Source organism: Parasteatoda tepidariorum, chromosome 9, assembly GCF_982258835.1.
Source record: "Parasteatoda tepidariorum strain Cologne lab strain chromosome 9, Ptep-v5.0, whole genome shotgun sequence".
Classification (NCBI taxonomy): domain Eukaryota; kingdom Metazoa; phylum Arthropoda; class Arachnida; order Araneae; family Theridiidae; genus Parasteatoda; species Parasteatoda tepidariorum.
In genome coordinates this window covers 92,725,037-92,746,908 of record NC_141763.1, presented here as the reverse complement: position 1 = coordinate 92,746,908, position 21,872 = coordinate 92,725,037, and the positions used below count along the sequence as shown (strand labels likewise).

General features: G+C 29.9%; 1 protein-coding gene across 2 annotated transcripts in view; it reads left to right on the top strand.

Moving 5' to 3' along the window:
- The window catches only part of LOC107451555 (uncharacterized), a 52,331-nt gene that overhangs the window by 3,368 nt on the left and 27,091 nt on the right, over positions 1 to 21,872 (top strand). For both annotated transcript variants that reach the window (XM_087152364.1, XM_087152365.1), the window contains exons 2-9: positions 2,726 to 2,822; positions 5,638 to 5,711; positions 7,094 to 7,226; positions 8,057 to 8,196; positions 10,061 to 10,163; positions 15,345 to 15,511; positions 17,983 to 18,123; positions 21,036 to 21,123. In XM_087152364.1, the coding sequence (XP_087008490.1) occupies positions 2,741 to 2,822; positions 5,638 to 5,711; positions 7,094 to 7,226; positions 8,057 to 8,196; positions 10,061 to 10,163; positions 15,345 to 15,511; positions 17,983 to 18,123; positions 21,036 to 21,123 (928 nt within the window). In that variant the 5' untranslated portion in view covers positions 2,726 to 2,740. The remainder of the gene's footprint in view (positions 1 to 2,725; positions 2,823 to 5,637; positions 5,712 to 7,093; positions 7,227 to 8,056; positions 8,197 to 10,060; positions 10,164 to 15,344; positions 15,512 to 17,982; positions 18,124 to 21,035; positions 21,124 to 21,872) is intronic.

Genomic DNA, 21,872 nt, shown 5'->3' with positions numbered 1-21,872 from the left:
AAAGCGTGTTTAAGAAATAGAACAGTTCATAATGGATTTTTAAGGAAATGAGCATAGCTGAAAATGTGTGTTTAAGACAATGGAAATAGCCTGAAATGCGTTTTGAAGAAAATGGACACAGCTCAAAATGCGTGTTTAGGGAAATCGACACAGCCTGAAATGCGTGTTTAAGAAATGGAACATAGCTCATAATGGATCTTTAAGAAAAAGGGCATAGCTGAAAATGTGTGTTTAAGAAAATGGAAACAGCCTGAAATGTGCTTTGAAGAAAATGGACACATCTCAGAATGCATGTTTAGGAAAATCGACACAGCCTGAAATGCGTGTTTAGGAAATAGAACATAGCTCATAATGGATCTTTATGAAAATGGGGATAGCTGAAAATGTGTGTTTAAGAAAATGGAAACAGCCTGAAATGCGTTTTGAAGAAAATGGACACAGCTGAAAATGCGTGTTTAGGAAAATCGACACAGCCTGAAATGCGTGTTTACGAAATAAAACATAGCTCATAATGGATCTTTAAGAAAATGGGCATAGATGAAAATGTGTGTTTAAGAAAATGGAAATAGCCTGAAATGCGTTTTGAAGAAAATGGACACTGCTCAAAATAAGTGTTTAGGAAAATAGACACATCTTAAAATGCGTTTTTAAGAAAATCGACATAGCCTGAAATGCATGTTAAGAAAATGAACACAAATCCCAAATTTGTCCTCAAAAAGAAAATGAACATAGCGTGAAATTTGTGCTTACGAAAACTTTTGCAGCTCAAAACACGTGTTTAAGAAAATAGACGCAGCGAATAGAAAAAGTAAATATAATTCCGCTCTAAGTTGTTAAATTTTATTGAACATAGAAAAGGCACATTTTTGCTGTGTCCATTTTCTTACCATCATGTCCACGTACTTCGAGTCATGTCCATTTTCTTATGCATACATTTTAAGCTGCGACCAGAATCATACTTACTGACGAGAAGTTGCAATATGTTGATGACTTTTATATAATTAAATTGCCAAAAATCGAACTTTTAAAATGTTTTACTTTTATCCAGAAACTCTTTAAAATAACTTCCCTAAATGTATAAGTAACATCGTAACATTCATCAATATCATGATTGGCAGATAAGTCTTAATTTGCTTATTTTTTCTCACTTCTTATTCTCATACTTATTTATTCTCACTTCTACTTCTCAATTATTCTCACTTCTTAAAAGAAGTGAATAGTGATAGAAGCATGTCGTCATTATTGATATTTTTTTTGGTTAAGCAAGAATTAAGAATAATTTCTTTATGTTACCTAGTTCCGGAAAAAAATGTGATCCAAACACAAATGTTTATATCATTTATATCACACAATAGAAAGATGTATAATTGTTTCAGAAAAAAATCTAATAATAAAGCAATTGATTAACACAATAAAAAAAGGACAAAATAAAAATATTTTTTAAATTTTTTTGAAAAATTTCTTTTCTACTTAAATAATTATTCATTTTTAAATATTTTTATATGCACACAAATTTTTATTTATTACGATATTCCCTTTTTTTAACAAAAGTTTAAAAAGAAGCAAAGTTTAAAAAATATTTTAGAAGAAGTTATTCTAGCTCATATCTCTTATCAACCTTAAACGACAATTAAAAAAAAATATCTCCCAGTAAGTTAAATATTAAATTTCAGAGAATTATTTATTTATTTTTCTGGATCTGTGCTTGACCTTACAACTTGGTCAAAAATCCATAGAGAAAAAAGGGTAGGTAAAATGAAAGAAAGTACGTTTTTGAGTCTGATTTCGTATCTTGGTTAAATTCTCTAAAACTTAAAGATTTCTTCTTAAAACGTAAAAATGTGATTAATAAATCACTAAGTACTTAGTTGGTAACTACATTTTTACTTTGTTCCAATGCATACAATATAAACCAGGGCTGTGGAGTCGGAGTATACAAAATTTTTTGCAGAAGTTGGAAAAATTAGTAGAACTCCAACTCCAGCTACATTATGTTCAATAGTTTCAAAGAAGAAATGAGTTCCTTGATTTTATGAAAACGAGAAAAATATTTATAATAAGTATGTGAACAAAATCTTCCTTAACTGAATATTATGCCGAATATTTAAATTACAATATAACTTCAAATTAATTCATAGCTTTTGAGTCTATGTTTAATAGAAATATTAACAAAAGTGCATAAATTCCAAAAACAAATTTACTTAGCTCTTATGAAAAATTAATTGAAAAGATATGCAAATTAATCGTATGAGTCATATTTGTAATAGTTTTCTAATTCCAGAATATTCTCGAAAGAATCTTCTAGTCACGTGATGTTTAAAAATGTACGAGTCTGATATACTAATAGCTGCCTCTTTTCTTATGATGCTTTTGCACGATTTTCATATTTTGAACTAATATATATATTTATTCTTTTATTTGCTATATCGAAATATAAAATGTAATTTTAAAAAAATACATTTAACTCAAATCGTATTTAAAGCACGGAATTTGACATAGAAAATCGGAGATGGAGTCGAGCTCTCAAAAAAGTTCGGAGTCAGACTCGAACATTTCAAATATCGACTAAGCTCCGAAAATATTTACTGAATGAAAAGGTCTTAAATAACAATTTATTTAACTAACAATTATTAGTTAACTAACAATTATTAGTTAATTTAACTTACTTATTTAACTAATTTAAATAACAAATATTATTTAATTTAACCAACAATTTATTTTTTAGTGTTCACATTAGAAGATGTGGTCTCATCTAGGGAGAGCTTTAAGCTCTCTTCTTCTCATCTGTTTCATCCTTTCATCAACAGCACAAGATGAAATAGGTAATTCATTTTTTTATTCATCAAAAATAACATAAAAATTATTTTTAACCATCATGATATTGCTATCAGCCATAATTTTACAGTAATTAAGGCACATTGTAAAGGACTGTGGCTCTATGCCAATGCTTTACTTTTTTTATGACTGTGAGGTTCCCCCCCCCCTTACCCCGTGATTGTTGGTCATTAATCAAGTGAATTTCGCGATCTGGAGCTTTTGGAGCGGACTTGAAATTTCTTCAACATTTGAAAAGTAAACAATCGTTTGAAGTTCGACTTTTCAAACGATCTGATTCATAGTTTTCACGTGACATCATTATTGATTATTTAATAATAATTCTTTATCGATGTTTTAAATAATTCTATCTAAAAAAAATTACAGTAAATAATTTTAAAATTCTAAAGAATACTAAAAGGTAATTCATGATTTTTAGAAACTTAAGAGAGCATTCTTACTGTATCTGGTTTGATCGTTTTGCTTCAAACGCACTAATCAGATTCTAAATTTCTATATATATATTTCATTTTGATGAAAAAGTTACAACAAAAAATGGTGTCGGTGCAGCGGTGGAAAACATTTTGCACTGGAATGAAAAGTTTGCTTTCGAAACATATTAATTCAACACAAAATCGCTTGTTTAAAACAGAAAGAGAAAAATGGAAGATGTCTAGTCTTTTCTTAAAATTAAAAACCGATTAAACTTTAAAATAAATTAAAAAGGTTTGCTTCCACTTCTTTCTTTTTGCAGTTATTAATATAATTCTGAATATCTTAGATAAATGATGGATAAATGGGTAAAATTCTTATTTTACGATCTTTTTTTGAAGGTCTTTGATGAAACGCCTACATAGGAAAAATTTTATGAACACGGTGTTATCTATTTATTGTTAATGTTTTACAACTCCCCAGAAAATTCCTTTTATTTATTGAAATCTTATCATTTTATCTACATCAAAATTCATAGAAGAAAGTTAGAATTCGATTGTTAAGTATATCGTTCTCTTTTATTTCTTATCAGAAACATATTTATGATCAGATATTATTTGTTGAAAGCGATATTTTGGATTTTTTTATCACATTGCAGTATTATGAAAATTCAGAGATAAAAATAATTTCAAATTTCATCGATCAAATTAACTAATTGGTTTACATTTAATTCTAGTAAAATGAAAATTCCTCATATAAATTTTTTAAAAAAATATTAGAATAAAATAGTTATACGTCATTAAATTGTGCTACTTAATCGAATATATATGATACTGTCACTTTTAAATGAATAAAACCAATAAACAGAAAAGGGAATAAATACTTGATGATATATAAGCTTTATTTGCTCTAAAAGTATGAGGATTGAAAAAAACTCAACATGTTTCGAGCACTTAAGAATAGACGCCCATTCTCAAGATTTGCTACGCATGAATGAGGGAACAAGAGTGATTTGAAAAGGAAAACGCAAAATTGCCAAAGAAAAATGGAATGCAAAGACGAAAAACAAAAGTAGAAAAACAACGATAGCAGAGAGAGACACAAAAAATTTAAATAATAATAAAAGCGAAAAAAAAACGAGAAAAATCGTAATGGCCGAGAGACACAAATCAAGGCAAAATGCATTTTCACGACCTATGAGGAACTTATGCCGATAACAAGGGAATTGTCATTCATACACATTGGAATCTTGTTTCACCCAGAATGCAGATTCCCCTGTTAACTACGTGAGTTCTCTGAAGAAACATACCCTTTTTTCTCATATTTTGAGGATAAGATTTGGATTTCTTATCCTCAAAATATGAGAGGTAGCCGTAATCTGAAAAGCATATTTCTAATATTTCGATCAGGATAGTTGTCGAATGTAGTTAATTATACTTTTTTATTATTACAATTTAGAACTTCTAACTCCAATTGAAAATTTTTTACACACAATTACAAAATTCTCTTGCTCCAAGATAATGGAATACCTGAAAGAGACGTCGTGTAGGTATCTCGATCCTGATTGGTTGTTGAAATGGGGCATTTGTTTACGTTAGCAACTGTTCTTTTCCTTCTATTTCGAGTAAGCCAAACTAATTCTCTTAAGTGACACAGCATATATTCTTTTCTTTCACGAAGATTTTAACTCTTTCACAATATATTTACACAAATGCTTAACACAAAGACAGCCATGTCTTTCACAAACATAAGCAAACTTATTGTGCATCGAAGTTGCCAGGTACACAAAACAAAAACATATCACGGTTGTAATAAAATACATAAACAAATAATAAATCTAAGTTAATTAAATGAAGTAGACGGGAAAGAATTGTTTCTATTTCAACAAATTCGATGTGCGACACGGCTTTGCATTTAATTAACTTAACATTAATTAACTTTCTAAGTTATGTAGAGGAACTTTGCTGAACTTTGATACGCGATTTTATTGATAAAGATTAGCTGGCGCTGATGTCATGGGTTATGCGTGTGGGTATGGGTTATCTTCTTCTTCTTGGAGTACAAGTACCCAATTTAGAGCAAAAAATAATTTTTTATAATTTTCCATTGTTTTTATTATATTTGGTTGGATTAAGAGTTATATTTTTAGTGTCAGGAATCCGAATCAATCGAAAAAGAAATAGTGTTTATTCAGAGAAAGTACATTTTTGTGTCTAATTTCGAAATTTTAAATATCGTCCGAACAAGTTAATTAACCTATTTGAGGTCACCCCCGTGAACCATGAGTTCTAGCACGTGAAAATACGTTTATTATATTAAAAGTTATTCATAGTTTTCTTTCTTTTGCGCACTGTACAATCATAGAATTTTGATGTTATTTATTTGTTTCAGAAACTCCACCATTTCCATCTATACAGAATTATACCTTTTATTACACTGATGTCCAGTTTACAGATATAGAACTGGTAAATTTTCATAATTTTTTGTTCTAACTTTACTTTTTTCGTGACGTAAATAAAGAAGCGTGTAAGGCAGCTTTGCGAAAATGTTGGTAATTAAAGTTAGTAAATGAGTAAATAAATAAGCTTATAAATTTATAACTTGTGTTGTATCAGTTTATTAATTAAGAGAGTGAGTAAAGAAAGAAAAAATGAGTCTCATTAGTGAGTCGACAAATCAGCTTGTAAATAAATAAATAAATAAGGTTATAAGTTCATAACTTGTGTTACGTCAGTTCAAAAATAAAGGAGTGAGTGAAGGAAAAAACATATGAGTTTTATTAGCAATTTTAAAAAAAATCAGAGAATGACGAATCAGTTTGTATATAAATAAAAGAAGTTCATAAATTCATAACCTATTTATAAATTCATAACCTATTCGTCAATTCAATGATAATTAGTAGAATAAATAACGAAATAAATTAGTCGTTTTAGTGAGTCGGTGAATCAGCTTGTAGATAAGTAACAAAAACGTTTATAAATTTACAATTTGTGATACGCCAGTTTATAAATATAGGAAGTGAGTAAAGGAAAAAAAATGAGTCTCATTAGAACAATGAGAGAGTCACGAATCAAAGAGTGAACGAATCAGCTTGTCAATAAATAAATAAAAAAGCTTCATAACCTGACATATTCATAACCTATGGTACGTAAGTTCATTGATAAGGAGTTGAATAAGAAAAAGAAGAAAAGAATCTCATGAGCGAGTCGACAAATCAGCTTGTAAATAAATAAATGAAAAAGTTTATGAATTCCTAACTTGTGGTACTCCAGTTTATTGATAAAAAGAGTGAGTAAATAAATAAATAAATAAATAAATAAATGAATCTTTTTAACTTATGCTCAACAAATTAGTGAGTTAAAAAATCAGCTTGTAAATAAATAAATAAAAATGTTTACGAATTTCTTTACTTGTAGTACGTCCGTTCATTCATAAAGAGTCGTATTAGTGAATCGACTTATCAGTGGTTCGCTAAAATAAGCTTCTTGATAGATAAATAAAAAGTAGATAAATTTATAATTTGTGATGCACAAATTCACTAATAATTCACTTTAAAATAATAAATTCACTTTGGTGGTCCTAGGGAGTATGTAAAAGGATAATTAAATGAGTTTTATTAGTAAGTCAATAATAAATCAATGAATCTGGGAATCAGGTTGTAAATAAATAAATAAGTTTACAAACCGATAACTTGTGGTATATAAGTTAATTGATAAAGAAATAACTGATAGATAAATGAATAAATAAATAAGTTAAGTTTTAAAAAAATATATTTAAGTTTTACTTAAAAAATAAGAAGAAAAAAGAAATACCATTTAGTTAATAATTTTTCAATAATTTTTTTCAGCAAGTGTCGGCGTTTGCATCTGAATACTTTGACTCAACAGGTGGTCCTAGGGGAAGAGTGAATGTGATATCTCTAGGAGAGAAATCCACCACCATTTACAATAAAGACACAGATCAGATCTTTGAAATTAACTGTGAGTATGAAATTCATTTTGTTTTAAAAAAACAGGTATAATTTTTTTTTTTTAAAAAAAAGGAAAAAGCATTATATCACTCCTGAAAATCACTTTATCATAATCGCCTGACAGTTTCATGCACTATTGCGCTTCAGCAAGGCATAAAATTTCAATTTTGGTGGTACTAGACAGACTAAAAGCTTTGCTCTTCACTATTTTAAAATTTTAATGTCAATAAGGTTTAATTTAGAGAAATTATTTACATTTAATGAAAAAAAAACATATTTTACAAAAACTTTTATTTAAAAAAAAAGATTTATTTTAAAATTATTTATCAAATATAAGAAGATTTTTTTGTCATGGATTTGCCCGAATTGGATTTGCACATTGTAAAAATATAAGTTCAGTTAGCAAAGAAATTTTTAATTATAACATACAATTAACCTCAACGATTTTATATAGAATTTAAATGTATTAGTTGGATATCCATTGCTGTTGTTTTTTTTTGTTTTTTTTTAAATTTTGGAGGAGTTCGTCCTTTGATAAATAAACATTGCTACAATTTCTTTTAAATCTATTCATGTGATGAAAAATGGTTTTTAAATTAATGTTTTTAGAAGCATCAGAATTCCATGTAATTAGTTTACTTACATTAAATTTAAAGTCATTTCTTTTATTGTATAAATATTAGATATATTTTTTTATATCACGAGATTATATCTTTTTCTTATTTAACGTCAAAACATCTAGTTGACTTGAAAACAAATGAATCATGCTAGATTTCATATATTTTTGTACGATCATGTTAATAAAGTGTTACTAATAATGGTGATCATTTCATTTTTCAGCAACGAATTGTCAGGTTTGGGATACAGATGAATCAATACGTGACTACGAACCAATTTTCACTGGATGGTTAAATAAAGAACCACTCGTCATTGGTCCATCGGCTATTCTATGGACGGCGGATGCTGACAGAGACAAAATTGTAAGTGTTTTGAGAACTTAAAAGTGAAGTTATTTTTAAACACATTTTTTTTTTGGAAGGGATATATCTTCCTTGAGGCTGCTTTTCGAAGGGTCCGTCGTAAGACGAATTGATGCTTTTTTGCTAATAATATGCCATTTTTACAACTGATTTGTAACTGTTACTCATGACTGTTAGTTCAAGTTCAGCCTATCTAAAGTCAGCGCTGTCTACGCTTATTTTGAAAATGGCCCAAAATGTCCAGTTAGTGAAAAGCCACAGTTTTGTGAAAATGAAAAGCGTTTTTGGTCTAATTTCTTAATATTCAAAAACTTACTCCATTGCTGCATTACTTGGGCTCATTAAAATTTGTAAAAACTTAGAATAAGGCAGTAATTTTGATAATTTTTATGCAGGTGGAAAAATGTCGCCAAATTGGCGAATTTTAAAACAGTTTATTAACTTTACAATATTAAAGTTATTTGTCTGTTCTAAAGACTAGATAATTCTTCACGGTAAGATTATATACATGGTTTAAAATCATCCCATTGCTTCTAGTGTAAGGCACTTAAACTATGGTTTCTTTCTAAATTTTCCTTGGCGACAGAACTTTGATAAACAACGTTAAAGTGTATTGTAAGGCTCTGAATATCTGAGTCTGCTATCACGAGTGGGCGATAGCAAAGTGTTTAATTCCAGCGATTCAGAGGAAGGATATAACGAAAGTGGAAGCGAAAGGCAAACTAAGAATCGAAGGGAAACGGATACAGACTTTTTAAGCATTGTACAAAAGAAATGAATAAAAATAAAACTTATCTAAAGAGTTTTCTATCGTAGTTAACCAACAAAACGAAATGGTATGCCAGTTGAATTCTTGTAAAAAGAAATACGTTTAAATTTTGAAAAACTTTCTTTCCCCACCTATGAAAAAAATGAACTCTTCTGTTAAGTTTTCCCGCCATCTTATCGTGGTTGAATTGTTTTTCAGTACAGAGCATGGGCGTACTTCGTTACCCAATTAGTATTCCTAAAGTGATCTGAAAACACGTGTTCATTTCCTTGGTAGTAACTCTTTTAAAAGTTGTTTCTATAAAACTAAATAATCAATTAATTAGCGGCAATTGAAACGATGAAAAAATTTTTTACGTATTGTAAGGTAAAAGTGATAAAAATGTGATACTAACTTGTTTAGGAAATACGTAAAGAAACTATTAAACTATTAAAATTAAATAATTATATAAAATTAAGTGCATAGCTGTAAAAATAGCTATGTACTTAAAAGTTAAATTAATTGAGTAAAGGTATTTATTAGTTTTAGAGGAACCGTAAAAAATGGCCATACCAATATTGACGACAATGATACATAAGTAATTATGGTCATATGTATTAACGCAAATTTTAAAAGAATAAAAGAAACTATGTACTCAAAGGCAAAATTAATGAAGAAAGGTACTTTTTCGTTTAGGGGAACTATAAAAAATAGCCAAACTAATATTGACGCTAATGACGCTTTATTAATTTTGGCAATACGTATTACTGGTATTATAGTAATTTGCGCAGTTTTAGAAAGGAATTCCACTACAGATTTATCGTAGTTTCAGAAAATCTTTTCCAGTAAGGGAAAAGATTATCTATTATTATTTCAATGAATTGAAATTAAAAGAACAGTTTTCCAACTCTACTTAATACATATGCAAAGTGTTTTATTGGTATTTTAGGTAAATAGTAAAACTGCTCTATTACTTTAAGCAAACTGACAAGCTTGTAAGACAAATATTCAAAAACTAAATATTAAGAGTGGAAATTTAAGAACACCTAGTTTATTTTAGACTCTTTGAATATATGTATGTTTTTGAAAGTATATAAGTGATTTCTTCTTCCATAGGAATATATGGGAGAGACTATAATTAGAGACATCAATTGCGAAGCATGGAGGTATAATTTAACCAATGAGATGAACCAATTGGTGTACACCATGCATTTTGCAGGTAATTCTTAATAATTCCCTCCCTCCACTTGGATACATGCAAGTGACGTCACGTTTGAAATAACCAATCAGGTTCGACACACATGAGACGTCGCTTGCCGGTATCCAATTAAATCTGATCCGAAAATTGAGTCAGCAAGATAATAAACCCAAGTTTTTTTAAAAGTGTAACGTTAACACGCCTTGCACTGCCACGTATTTAGTTTTTATTTTATTTTATAACCGGTGTTGAACACTGCCTACCCAATTCTGAGTTTATGAATACCAATGTTATGCAACTCCATATTCTTGCAAATTTGAACCCAACCCAGAAGACAAGGGAGCTTTGTATCAATCATTGGGACCAACTAGCTTTCGTGGGGGACTTTTTGAAGGAAATAACCAGCATATGTGTTACACGGTGGGGAAAACCACGAAAACCTCCCCCGGTATGCCCGACGGCAAGGAGATTCTAACTCATGATCTGTCTATGATTAATTTTATTTTTACGTCATGACTGAGGTCAGTGCGAACTGAGAGCAGAATTCGCATCAACCATCCACCGCTGGGATTCGAACTTAGGGTACCTCATTCAGAAACACTCGTCCCTCTGAGCCAGTGTGGCTTATATGATTAGTTGCAAATACCTGATAGGAAAGTTTAGCGCAGTGGTCATGTTATGAGATGTTTAAAAAAATTTGCTTTAGATTAGAACAGTGACCCTGACTATCACTTAAAACCTCTGGATTATACAATCGGCTTTTTTTTTTATAATCAAATGTGCAGGAACAGAACCATTACAATATCAAAACATACTAGAACCATCCTTTTATAAAATAATGATTGCCGTTTTGTAAAATTAAAAAAGATGGCTTCACTCCAGGGGATTTCCTCCTGATCTTTCTGAACTTTCGCTTTTAATGAGGTGAGGCTTCGAATTCCAGCAATAGCTGGTCGATGCGAACTTCGCATCCAGCTCGCACCGACTTTGTGTTGACGTAAAATATCCTTAGTAGTAAACAGATCATGGGTTAGAGTCCTCTTGCCGTTAGGCTAACCGTGGGACTTTTCTCTCTATGTAACGCAAATGCGGATTAGTTCCATCAGCAAGTCCTCCGTGAAAGCAAATTTCCTCCAATACTTGATCCAAGAAATTTCTTGTCTTCTGGATTGGGTTCAACATTACAAGGCTATAGAGTTGAACATTAGTAGTCGTAAACTCAAAATAATATTATAAAATGGCGTAAAATACTTGTATACTTTTTTTATAATGTAACATATAATTTTATTGTATTTAAGCACTTTTAAAGAATTTAAGCACTTTTTAAGAATAAATACATAAATTAAATGAAATAGATAATAAAAATAAATAAAAACACGGCTTTTTTAAAATCTGAGAATACTCTAAGCCCGTGAACACTTTGCTAAACGGATAAAGAGCTGTGTGAAAAAAAAACACTATGAAGAGCAAACTGGGGGAAAAAAATCCGGGAAAAAAGTATCGCAAAAAATCACTACTTTTAAAGTTCAAAATTTTAATGACATACTTGATTCGGGATTGATACTTGAATCCGAATTTAATGTAACCAAATATTTAATCAAAATTAATTTGATTGAAAATTGTATAAAAAATCTATTAATTAATATAAAAGGATTAATATAAAGTTAGGAAAAATAATTTTTTACTCTTCATACATTTCAACAACAGGATTGAACAGCATTAGCAGCTCGAAAATTTTTCTAAATGATAACAATTATTCGTATTGTATTATGTTATAATATTTTCTTAAAAATAATGCTTTTTCAACTTGTAAATTTCTTAAAAATTATTTCAAAATAAAACACTTTTTAATATTGTTGATATTCATAACTTAGCACAAGATTACCCTCCTTCCTGATTGATATCCCCCCCCCCAATATGTACGATAAAATTATTCTAATCTATATACAATTAAAAGAATATAGGAATATTATAAGTTCTCTGCCATTCACTTCAAAATAATTTTTGTATATTACTTACTTCTTTTTTAAAAAAAATATCTTAAGATATTCATGTTAATATTTAATTATATTAAATTCAGATTCAGCCGCTAAATTCATATAATTGTCAAAGTGGTGCTTTTTTTCAGAGCTGTTTTTCCGGTGCTTCTTTTCGTGATTCGAAGACACCGCAGAAGAAATTAATACCCCAAAACAGGATGAGGACTTGAAATATCGCCTAATATTATTTTACTCAAAGCTTTTCATTTATTGTTTATTCATTAATTTTTTTATTATTTATACATAACGTTAAAAAGAATGATGAGAGAGAAAAAAAATAAAAGACATAAAATCTCTATATTTACAGAAAAAAACACACGTCTTGAATAACTTTTGATATAATGATTGGATTCACACACTGAGAAGTAATTTTAATGCTTCAGGTAGCTTATACTAATTAGTGCAGACGATAATTCAAATTACGAAATCAGACACAATATCTTACTCTCTTCAAATAAAAACAAGCATTCCCTTTCTTCCCGCCAAATTTAGATTTTTGTCTACCAAATCGTAAAAGTTAACGTGATTTGAAAATATTATCGCAATAGTTTAGTCAGGGGGATAAATAAATAATAGTCAGGGAGAAAAATAATTTGGGTCCCAAATTGCTATTCACAACTTTTGATTTTTTTTATCTTGATACAATAACTTTTAGTGTTCAACTGCTTAATTTCAAAGGAAAAATTAAATAAAGGAAATCGGTTTAACAGTTCCTGTGATATAAAAGTTTTAAAAAAGTGGTATTTTAGCATTTTTATTACACGAGAAATGACTCAACTAACTTGCTTTATGTTTTGAATTCTAATCTTTAAATTTATGCAGTTTAACCCAGCATAAAAAATTTTATATCTCACAATCTAAAACTTTTTTAATCATTATGAAAATAATAATTAATTTAAAAGAATAATTAATTGGTCGCTGTTATTTAATCTTTAAAGAAAAAGAGTTTTATAAATATGTGTAAAAATATTTGAATGAAGATACTTCCACAGGTTTTTGCATACAAAAAACATGTATAAAAAGAATTCAATATTCCCCCCAGTCGTGTTCTATTATCCCCGATTTCCTGCTTTAAACCCCACCACTCTTCACGACTACCAAATGTTCCATAGAATGTTCGAACTATCGTCTGCGCGTTCCGACTGTGGATTCAATATGAAGGGCAGAGGCCTTAAAAGGTGGTGGGTGATATTCGAAGCTCGATTCTATAGTCCAGGGAGAAGAGAGCTTTTCAAAGATGGGTTCGATTACAAATTGAAAACTGTTTTAAGAAATATAAAACGTTGTAAATTTTTAAAAAAAACTTTTTAAATTTTTTTTAAAAAATATTTTGAAATTAGAAAAGTGCAAGAAAAGAAGAACCTAAAAACCATCTTCATTTCCATGTACTAATAATCTTGACAGTTCAACGGACTCGTTTTAAATATGCTAATTAATTATTACTAACGATATTTTAAGTGACGAAAAAAATACACAAAAACAAACTTTCTATAAATAAACATAACTTTTTACCGATGGATTTGGGTTTCTGGCCCTGAAAATACAGGGTCCCAATAGTTTGGTCAGAAGAGCAGTCAAAAATTCAGACCCCTTAATGTTAATTCTTCTTTATCGCATTTCGCCATTTTTCGAAAACTTTTTAAGTGAATCGAACATTTTTTGCACGCATTTGTTTATCCGAAGATAATTCAATTAAAAAAACAATAACTTATAACAACTCTTTCTTTCTTCCATACTTTCTTCCGTAAAATTTTAAATTGTAAAATACGCAAATATTTACGTCATTTTAAAAAATGTAATTTTATATTGCGATATATTATTTTGAACTGAAATCGTCCGAATAGTTCTTGGGAAATCATATTTTAAATGCGCGAATTAAATTGGGCTTTCAAACCATTCAGTTTGAGCCCAGGCAAGTTAAAATCCACCGCCAGATCAGAAATTATTCAAGGTGTTCCGTTTTTCTTTTCTTTTCTTTTTTTCGTTTTTCTTTTTTTTTTTTTTTCGTAGTGCACACGAGAGATTATTTTCCTAAAAGTATAAGGCATAGGCAGATTTGGAAAAAAAAAAAAAAAATGGTATGCCATTCAAATTTAAAATCGAGTTCGCACGTTCCACGATCGCTAACTAAGTATTATTATTCTTAGAATTTTTTTTTTTGAATTTTAATTGTATAAAGAAAAAAAATAGAAATGAAAAGAACGTTAACGACAAGTTCATAAAATAACGTTAGGCGTTTAGAGCCTGATAACTAGTGAAATACAAAACAACGCCCAACATAGAAATATAGCCCACCTTAATCACTCTTGATTTAATGATCTGCTGGTTGATGTAAATTCCGAACTCAGTTCCGCAATCATTTCCACACTCATTGCATACTCAATTGTAGACGGATCATGGGTTGAAGTTCCCCTACCGTCGGGCTAACCGTGAGAGATTTTCGAGATTTTTTTCTCATCATGTAATGCAAATGCGGGTTAGCTCCATCAAAAAGTCCTCCACGAAGGCAAATTTCTTCCAATACTTGATCCAAGAGTTCCCTAGACATCTGGATTGGGTTCAAAATTACAACGGAGTTACGGACTACGGAGTTGAACATTAGTGGGTGCTTCCATTACATGTTGTACCAAAGAATAAACGTAGGGGAAGAAGGCTAGCTTCCATAGAAATAATGTAACCCAAGGTTCGGCTCGGCACCTTTATATGAAGAAAAAAAAATTAAGCTCACAGCTGCAGAAAGTATTGAAATTGGCTTGCAACTTCTGTTTCTCTCAATTATTAGGGCGCGAGACTCAGGGGATAGAGCATTCATCTTTAAATGACATTAACTGAGTTCGAATCCCAGCGATGGCTGGTCGATACGAATTCCGCACCCAGCTCTCACAGACCACGAGACTGACTTAGAGTCCCCTTGCGCTCAGGTTAATCGTAAGAGATTTTCGTGGTTTTTCTCTCCATATAACACAAATGCTGGTTAGTTCCTCTTAAATTCTAAAATGAATGCAAATTTCTCCCAGTACTTGATCTAGGAGTTCACTTGTCTTTTGGATTGGGTTCAAACTTACAGGGTTAAAGAGTTGAAGATTAGTAGTCGTAAACCCAAAATAGGAACTGCTGTTTAACGAAGGTTATAAAATAAAATGTTTTTGTATAATTTTTGCAGCAAAGAAATGGACTACTCCTTATCAGATGGATGGTGATTTAAGAGTACCAATTCGGGTTGAAGTGAGTGGTCTGGCTTCTGAAAAAAAAGACGAATGGTTTCCTGTGAATCAATTGACAGACTTTGCTTTCTTCCGTCCCGATTTCCCCAACTTCAGAGTATTCCAGGTAAAAATATGAACGATGTATCGTAAAATAATCGATACTTTTCTAACTCCACAATATTATATAGCTATTTTTACCATAAATCGTAAAATGGCAAAATTTTTTTGGCATCGCGATATTGACATTTTAATATCTATTCTCAAGTCATTTCATGTCGTATCGATATTTTTTTCTCAACGCGATACTGATATTTTAACATGAATTCTCGCAAGACATTGTTAATTAGCAATACTTTTTTTCATCAATGTTATATCAATATTTTTGAATGTATTCTCACCGCGTATCGAGAAACATCGATATCCTTTTAAGATGAAATATTTAATAATATTTTAAAATCTGTTCTCGTGATTCATCGTTAAAGAGCAATATTTCAAAAAATCGCGATGCCGATATTTTAAAATGTATTATCACGATGCCTTGTTAATTAAAAAGATTTTTTTTCATCAATGTTATGTCACTATTTTAGAATGTATTTTCATCGCGTATCGTGAAATATCGATGGTCTTTTATCAGTAAATATTTAATGATATTTCAAAATCTATTCTAACGATTCATCGTTAAGATCAATATTTTTTACTATTGTAATTTTTATATTTTTAAGAAACATTTCCACGATAGATCACGTCTGTTGTTTTTCTCTTTTAATTGTAGTTAGAATTGTTTGGGAAAATATTTAGAAAAATCTATTCTATTCGTTTGGGTGTAAAAAATAATGACGTCAAAGGAAAATATAATGCAAATTATTAAAGTTAGAAAAATATTATGATGCATCGTAAAAAAGCTATGTGATTGCTAACTTGTAGAATTTCCGTAAACCTGACACATTTAAGACTTCTGTCGGAAAATAGCGTACCTACATAAAAACGGCCATATTTTTGTTCTTATATTTAATAACTATTTCATAAATAAACCATGAGTTGATTTGATTTTCACTTTATAAGCATGCAGGGTGACATTGAGTATAACCATTCTTTGATTTGAGCTCCAATTTTATAAATATACAGGATAATATTGAGTATAACCATTATTTGATTTCTGTTCGATTATAAATATGCAGGGTAACACTACGTTTAACCATTCTTTGATTTGAGTTACCAATTTAAAAATATGCAGGGTAACATGAGTATAGCTATTTTTTTTTTTTTTAATTTCAGTTACTACTTTTTAAATATACAGGGTGACATTGAATATAACCATTGTGATTTTAATTTCAACTTTTTGAATAGTCAGGATAACATTGAGTATAACCAAGCTTTGATTTGAGTTACCACGTTACAAATATGCAGGGTGATACAGTGCAGCGCAGCAGTTACAAACTTAGAGAAAACAACAACAAAAAGTCTACTTTATAGGATTAAGAATTGAGCAGCAACTCGAAGTTTAAAATGTCATCATGAGAATTAAAGGGTGATTTTCTGTTAGGAACTAACTGATATTGAGAAATTGAATCTGTAAATTATTTTCATCTTACGTTTTCTAATGTTTATTGTCGAAAATTTCTATCAAATAAGTTCAGAAGTGGCAGTTTTATTGTTATTTAATAATATGGCGACTTACTTGACAAGCCAACCATGTTGTGTAACATACATTTATCTTCAAACTTTCAACCATACTTTTTAACTTCTAACCTCGAGTTTTGGAGGTTATGAGGATAGAGCACTAGCTTCTTAATGAGGTGACCCGTGTTCGAATCCCAGTGATGGCTGGTTGATACAAATTTCGCAACTGGCTCGCACCGACTTTAGTGCTGACGTAAAATATCCTCAGTGATAGAATGATGATGGGTTAGAGTTCCCTCACCTTCAGGCTAACCGTAGGAGGTTCTCGTGGTCTTCCTCTCAATGTAACGCACATGCCTAGATATTTTTAATATTTATCCTAGAATGGCCTATAATGAATATAAAATATCAGGTGAAACTGACAATTCTGTAGAGGGCCATGAAAATTCAAATGAGGGTTAGTTCCATCTAGGGAAATTTCTCTTAAGCTTTAATCCAGAAGTTCCCTTGTCTTCTGGATAGAGTTCAAAATTACGAGGCTACGGAATTGAACATTGGTAGTCGTGAACTCAAAACGATGGTTATGAAACCTCTAATCTCGCCTAATTGATGGAGGAGAAAACATTACTAACTAGGAGATATAGCAGATGATATACAAAGAAGATATTATGAAATACAAAGCTGCGTTATATGTAGCAAATGCTACACAACTCTTTTGTAACACCTTGTGGAGCATGTATACCTCGAAATTTTCAATTATATTTTATTTTAAAAAAATTCTACCTAAATCTAATTAATAAGCAAATATTACAGAATTCCGAAATCTGATTAATAAAGAAATATTAAAATACAAGAATTTTACATGCAATAAAATACAAGAAAGCTATAACCTAAGACACTATTTGAAATATTAATATTAAATATCATCAAATTTTTTTGAACAGTCTCACATTCGTGTTTTTTGTTTTTACGTAGCCACCTCAAGGAATTGGTTGTCGATTAAAGAAAGAGACAAGAAAAATGCCAACCATGCCAGATATTTTCCGATATTCAGCAGAGGTAGTTGATCTTATTCAGTCATCAAAAGAAGAAATCACTGATATCGAATACCAGCAGGTAAATACATAGATTCTAGGTTTCTTGTCTACATCACGCACTGTCCTTACTATTGGGTCACTGTCACTGTGTCAAACATCAAACACTGCATCATCTTTACGAGTCTTATTATATGTATGGCTATTGTATAATACATTGTGTAATTTTTACGCTTCTTATTATGTTTGGTTCGCAACTAAGCTCCCGCTTTTTTGAATTTTAACATTCCGCGTGTCGTTAAATATTTTTGGCATAGAATCAGTTTAGATTATTCGAATGAAGAACTTTTATTCAAGCAGAATTTACACATTGCTTTTGTTAAAATTAATTTTCAGGCCTAAAATATGTGTCATTAAATATTTGTGGCAGAGAATCAGTTTAGATCTTTCGAAACAGGAACTTATGTTCAACCAAAACCCTCATTTTGGTTTTGTTTGAGTTAGTTAATTTTCAGACCTAAAAAATGTGTCATTAAATATTTTTTGGCATCGAATCAGTTTAGATCATCGAAAAGAAGAACTTTTGTTAAACCAAAATAAACGTCTTAGTTTTGTTCGAGTTAATTTTCAGGCCTGAAATATGTGTCATCAAATGTTTTTGGCAAAGAATCAATTAAGATTATTCGAAAGAGTAATTTCCGTTCAACCAGAATCTAAGTTTTGTTTTTTTGTTCGATTTAATTTTCAAGTCAATAAAATAGAATGCCAAGTTGAAAAAAATGAACATTTACGACACTTCTCTTTCTCTTTGCTTTTATTCGATATTCTAAGGATACAGAAGCTGCTTGTGGCATTTGTGCTGCGTATGGAGAATACGCCATCGTTGAAAGAATCGCTTCGGTGCGTTTAATTTAAAAATGGAAACGTTTGTCTCAAAGGCGCACATCTTTCCAGTCGCCCAGTTGAGAATGACGAAGAACTATTTAACCAACTTTAGTCAAAAGTTCAAGCAAACAACACAGGAACTAATTAAAAAATGAAAAAAAAAAACATTTTTTTAAAAATTATAAATAAAAAAAAGGACGGGAACATAGTTGGCAACCCAATATATTGGTCTTTTATATTATATTAATACGCGTCAAATTTTCAATTATCATTTATATCATACATGGTATCAATAATTAAACGAGTATTGATTGAGTCTTCAGAAAATGATATATAATTCAAGAGTTTAAAATTGGATTTATGGAGTCCTTTTTTTTCCGATTGGATTTACGAAGTCCTTTTTTTCCCGAATTTACACAAAACTGACTATAACAAAACATAATTTGTTACTAAAGATTATGTAAGTATGTTAATAAAATCTTTCATGTTATTTATGGTAAAAGAATATTTTTATCATTATTTTTATTATTTTTATCATTTGGATAAAAAAAAATTTAACTCTCTTTCTGAAATTGTACTCCATTTCACAAGATACTGAAAGATATGTACTATTCATTCATATTTTATTCAACGTGTGGTCCTCCATTTAATAATTTTTGCAATAAGAAACAATAGTAACAAGTATGCTAACAGGAGTGGATCTCGACTTGGGAAATTAACTTTGGGTTGAAGTTAGATGCATTGGTGGTATATCTGAAGGCTTTTATTCATGACTATAGGGTAAAGTTAAGCTTTTATTCAGCCAAGTTTTATCCCAAAATTAACGTACTCCACGCCTTTTTAGAAACAGCATTTTGAATTGCGAAAATATAAAAAATTTAAAGGGAATAAACTAAATATTATAAATTGAACCAAATCTAATAACAATGATCATAATAACAATAATAACAATGAAATCTAATTGGCTACAAGAATATGTACAGTGCACAAATTAAAAAATTGATCGGACCACCCTGAATAACTTTTGATCTAATAATCAATTCTTCACGTTCTAGGACTCATTTTTAATGATCTGAGAAGGTGACCTCAAATATGCGAAATTAAAGTTACGAAATCAGACACAAAAACGTAGTTTCTCTGAAAAAACACATCATGCTTTGTAATTACATTATAAGTTTATTTTAACCGAGACGCAAGATTACAAAAACAACAAGCATGCATCGCTTGTTCTTCAATTCCAAACTGCATCTCTACGGAGAGTGGACTGCTCCATATCTTTTATAGGGGGAGATAGGTAAGATATTAATGTCTACACTTTTCTTGAAAAAGAAACAGAAAACGGAATTGATTTTCGATTTTAGAATTAGGAGAAATAGAAAACAAAATATTACCTTTCTTAAAGCATTTACACAGTTCGAGTTTGTCACACTTTGCATTAAATTTTATTTTATATTAATAAATTTATTAATTTTTCTTCAGCAGGTGGGATAATATTTTTTGAGCTGGGGTGACTACGAATTTCACTTCTTCTAAATTATAAATAAATGTTAGTGTAGGAAGCACCGGGAAATGTATTTTAATCTTAAAAAAAAAATCCGTGTGAGGAATACCGGCAAGAGCATACGGGCAGTGGCCTTTACCTGAAAAAACATTGGTGATGGAATTATGATTACACCTTTCTAAACCTGCAAAAGAAAGTAAGCAACAATCCACTCTTATAAAGAGACAGCTTGGAATTGAAGGATAAATGGTGCACATTTGCAACCTTACTGCCAGTAAAGAATGGATATTTTAGGGACAAGAAGGGACATTTGAAATTGAACTGTAAGTCATTATATTTATGACATAAAAATTTAATGCTGTTAAAAAGTATAATTGATAGTTTTTTAACGGATGACTGCATCACTTTTTAAGCGTTCTGTTATACCATATTCTTTTTATTATACAATAATTACAATACATCATTATACAGCGTATCATCATTTCTGTATCTTTTTATACTTTTGTCTTCACATCATCCTGTCATTATAAATGAAGCGTCTTATCATACATTGGTATACCGAAAAGATATGTTTCAACTTAATTTAATCTCGTTTCTTACTTTTCTAGGTTTGGTACGATACAAGAGCAAAGCTGGCAAGACTTGATAAATACACAAGAATGCGTTCAGTGTCTGAATTTTATGATTTTAATACAGGTAAGGAAATTAATTTTACTTTCGTTATCAATGATGAAATTACAGACTAGTTAAGAAAAATAAATACGTCAAAAACTACTTTTCTCAACTGCTCTCAAAAGTAGAAAATAATTCTATCAGCGTCGCCAAGTATTTTAACCAGCAATTAACTTCATAAAAGCTGCTTGAGTTTTTTTTCTTGAATAAATGACCAACATGAATATTGATGGCGACTGTGCATTTAAAAACAATCTAGGAAATAAGTGACTAATCTATAAAAGGCATATGATATGCTGCATATAAAGAACGTATTAAAGAAGATTCCAACCTGGATTAAATCTGATTTTATTGACTTAATCAGATTAATCTCAAATTTTTCCAAAAAATTTTGCTTCATTTTATGAAATATTTTTAAAATTACTGCAAAAAAAAACATAAAACCAAAATATTAGTTTTTTTTTAATAAAAATGACCATGTTTCCATAAATATTTAAATTAGGGTTATGAAATTTTGTGAAATTATTTCATATAGTAACCAAAATAATAGTTATAAGTAACAAATTTTTTTTAAATATTTTTTGGCATAGGGTGTTCAAAAACACTATTTTCCATTTATAATTTGCTATCGGTCCCTTAAACTTCGTTGATAAGTATGAAAAATCCCATAACCTAAACTCTGAATATTTTTTAAGAGAGATAAAAAAATGTGCTATTATAGAACGTTCCCATTATTCTGTTTAATCCCATATATATATATATATATATATATA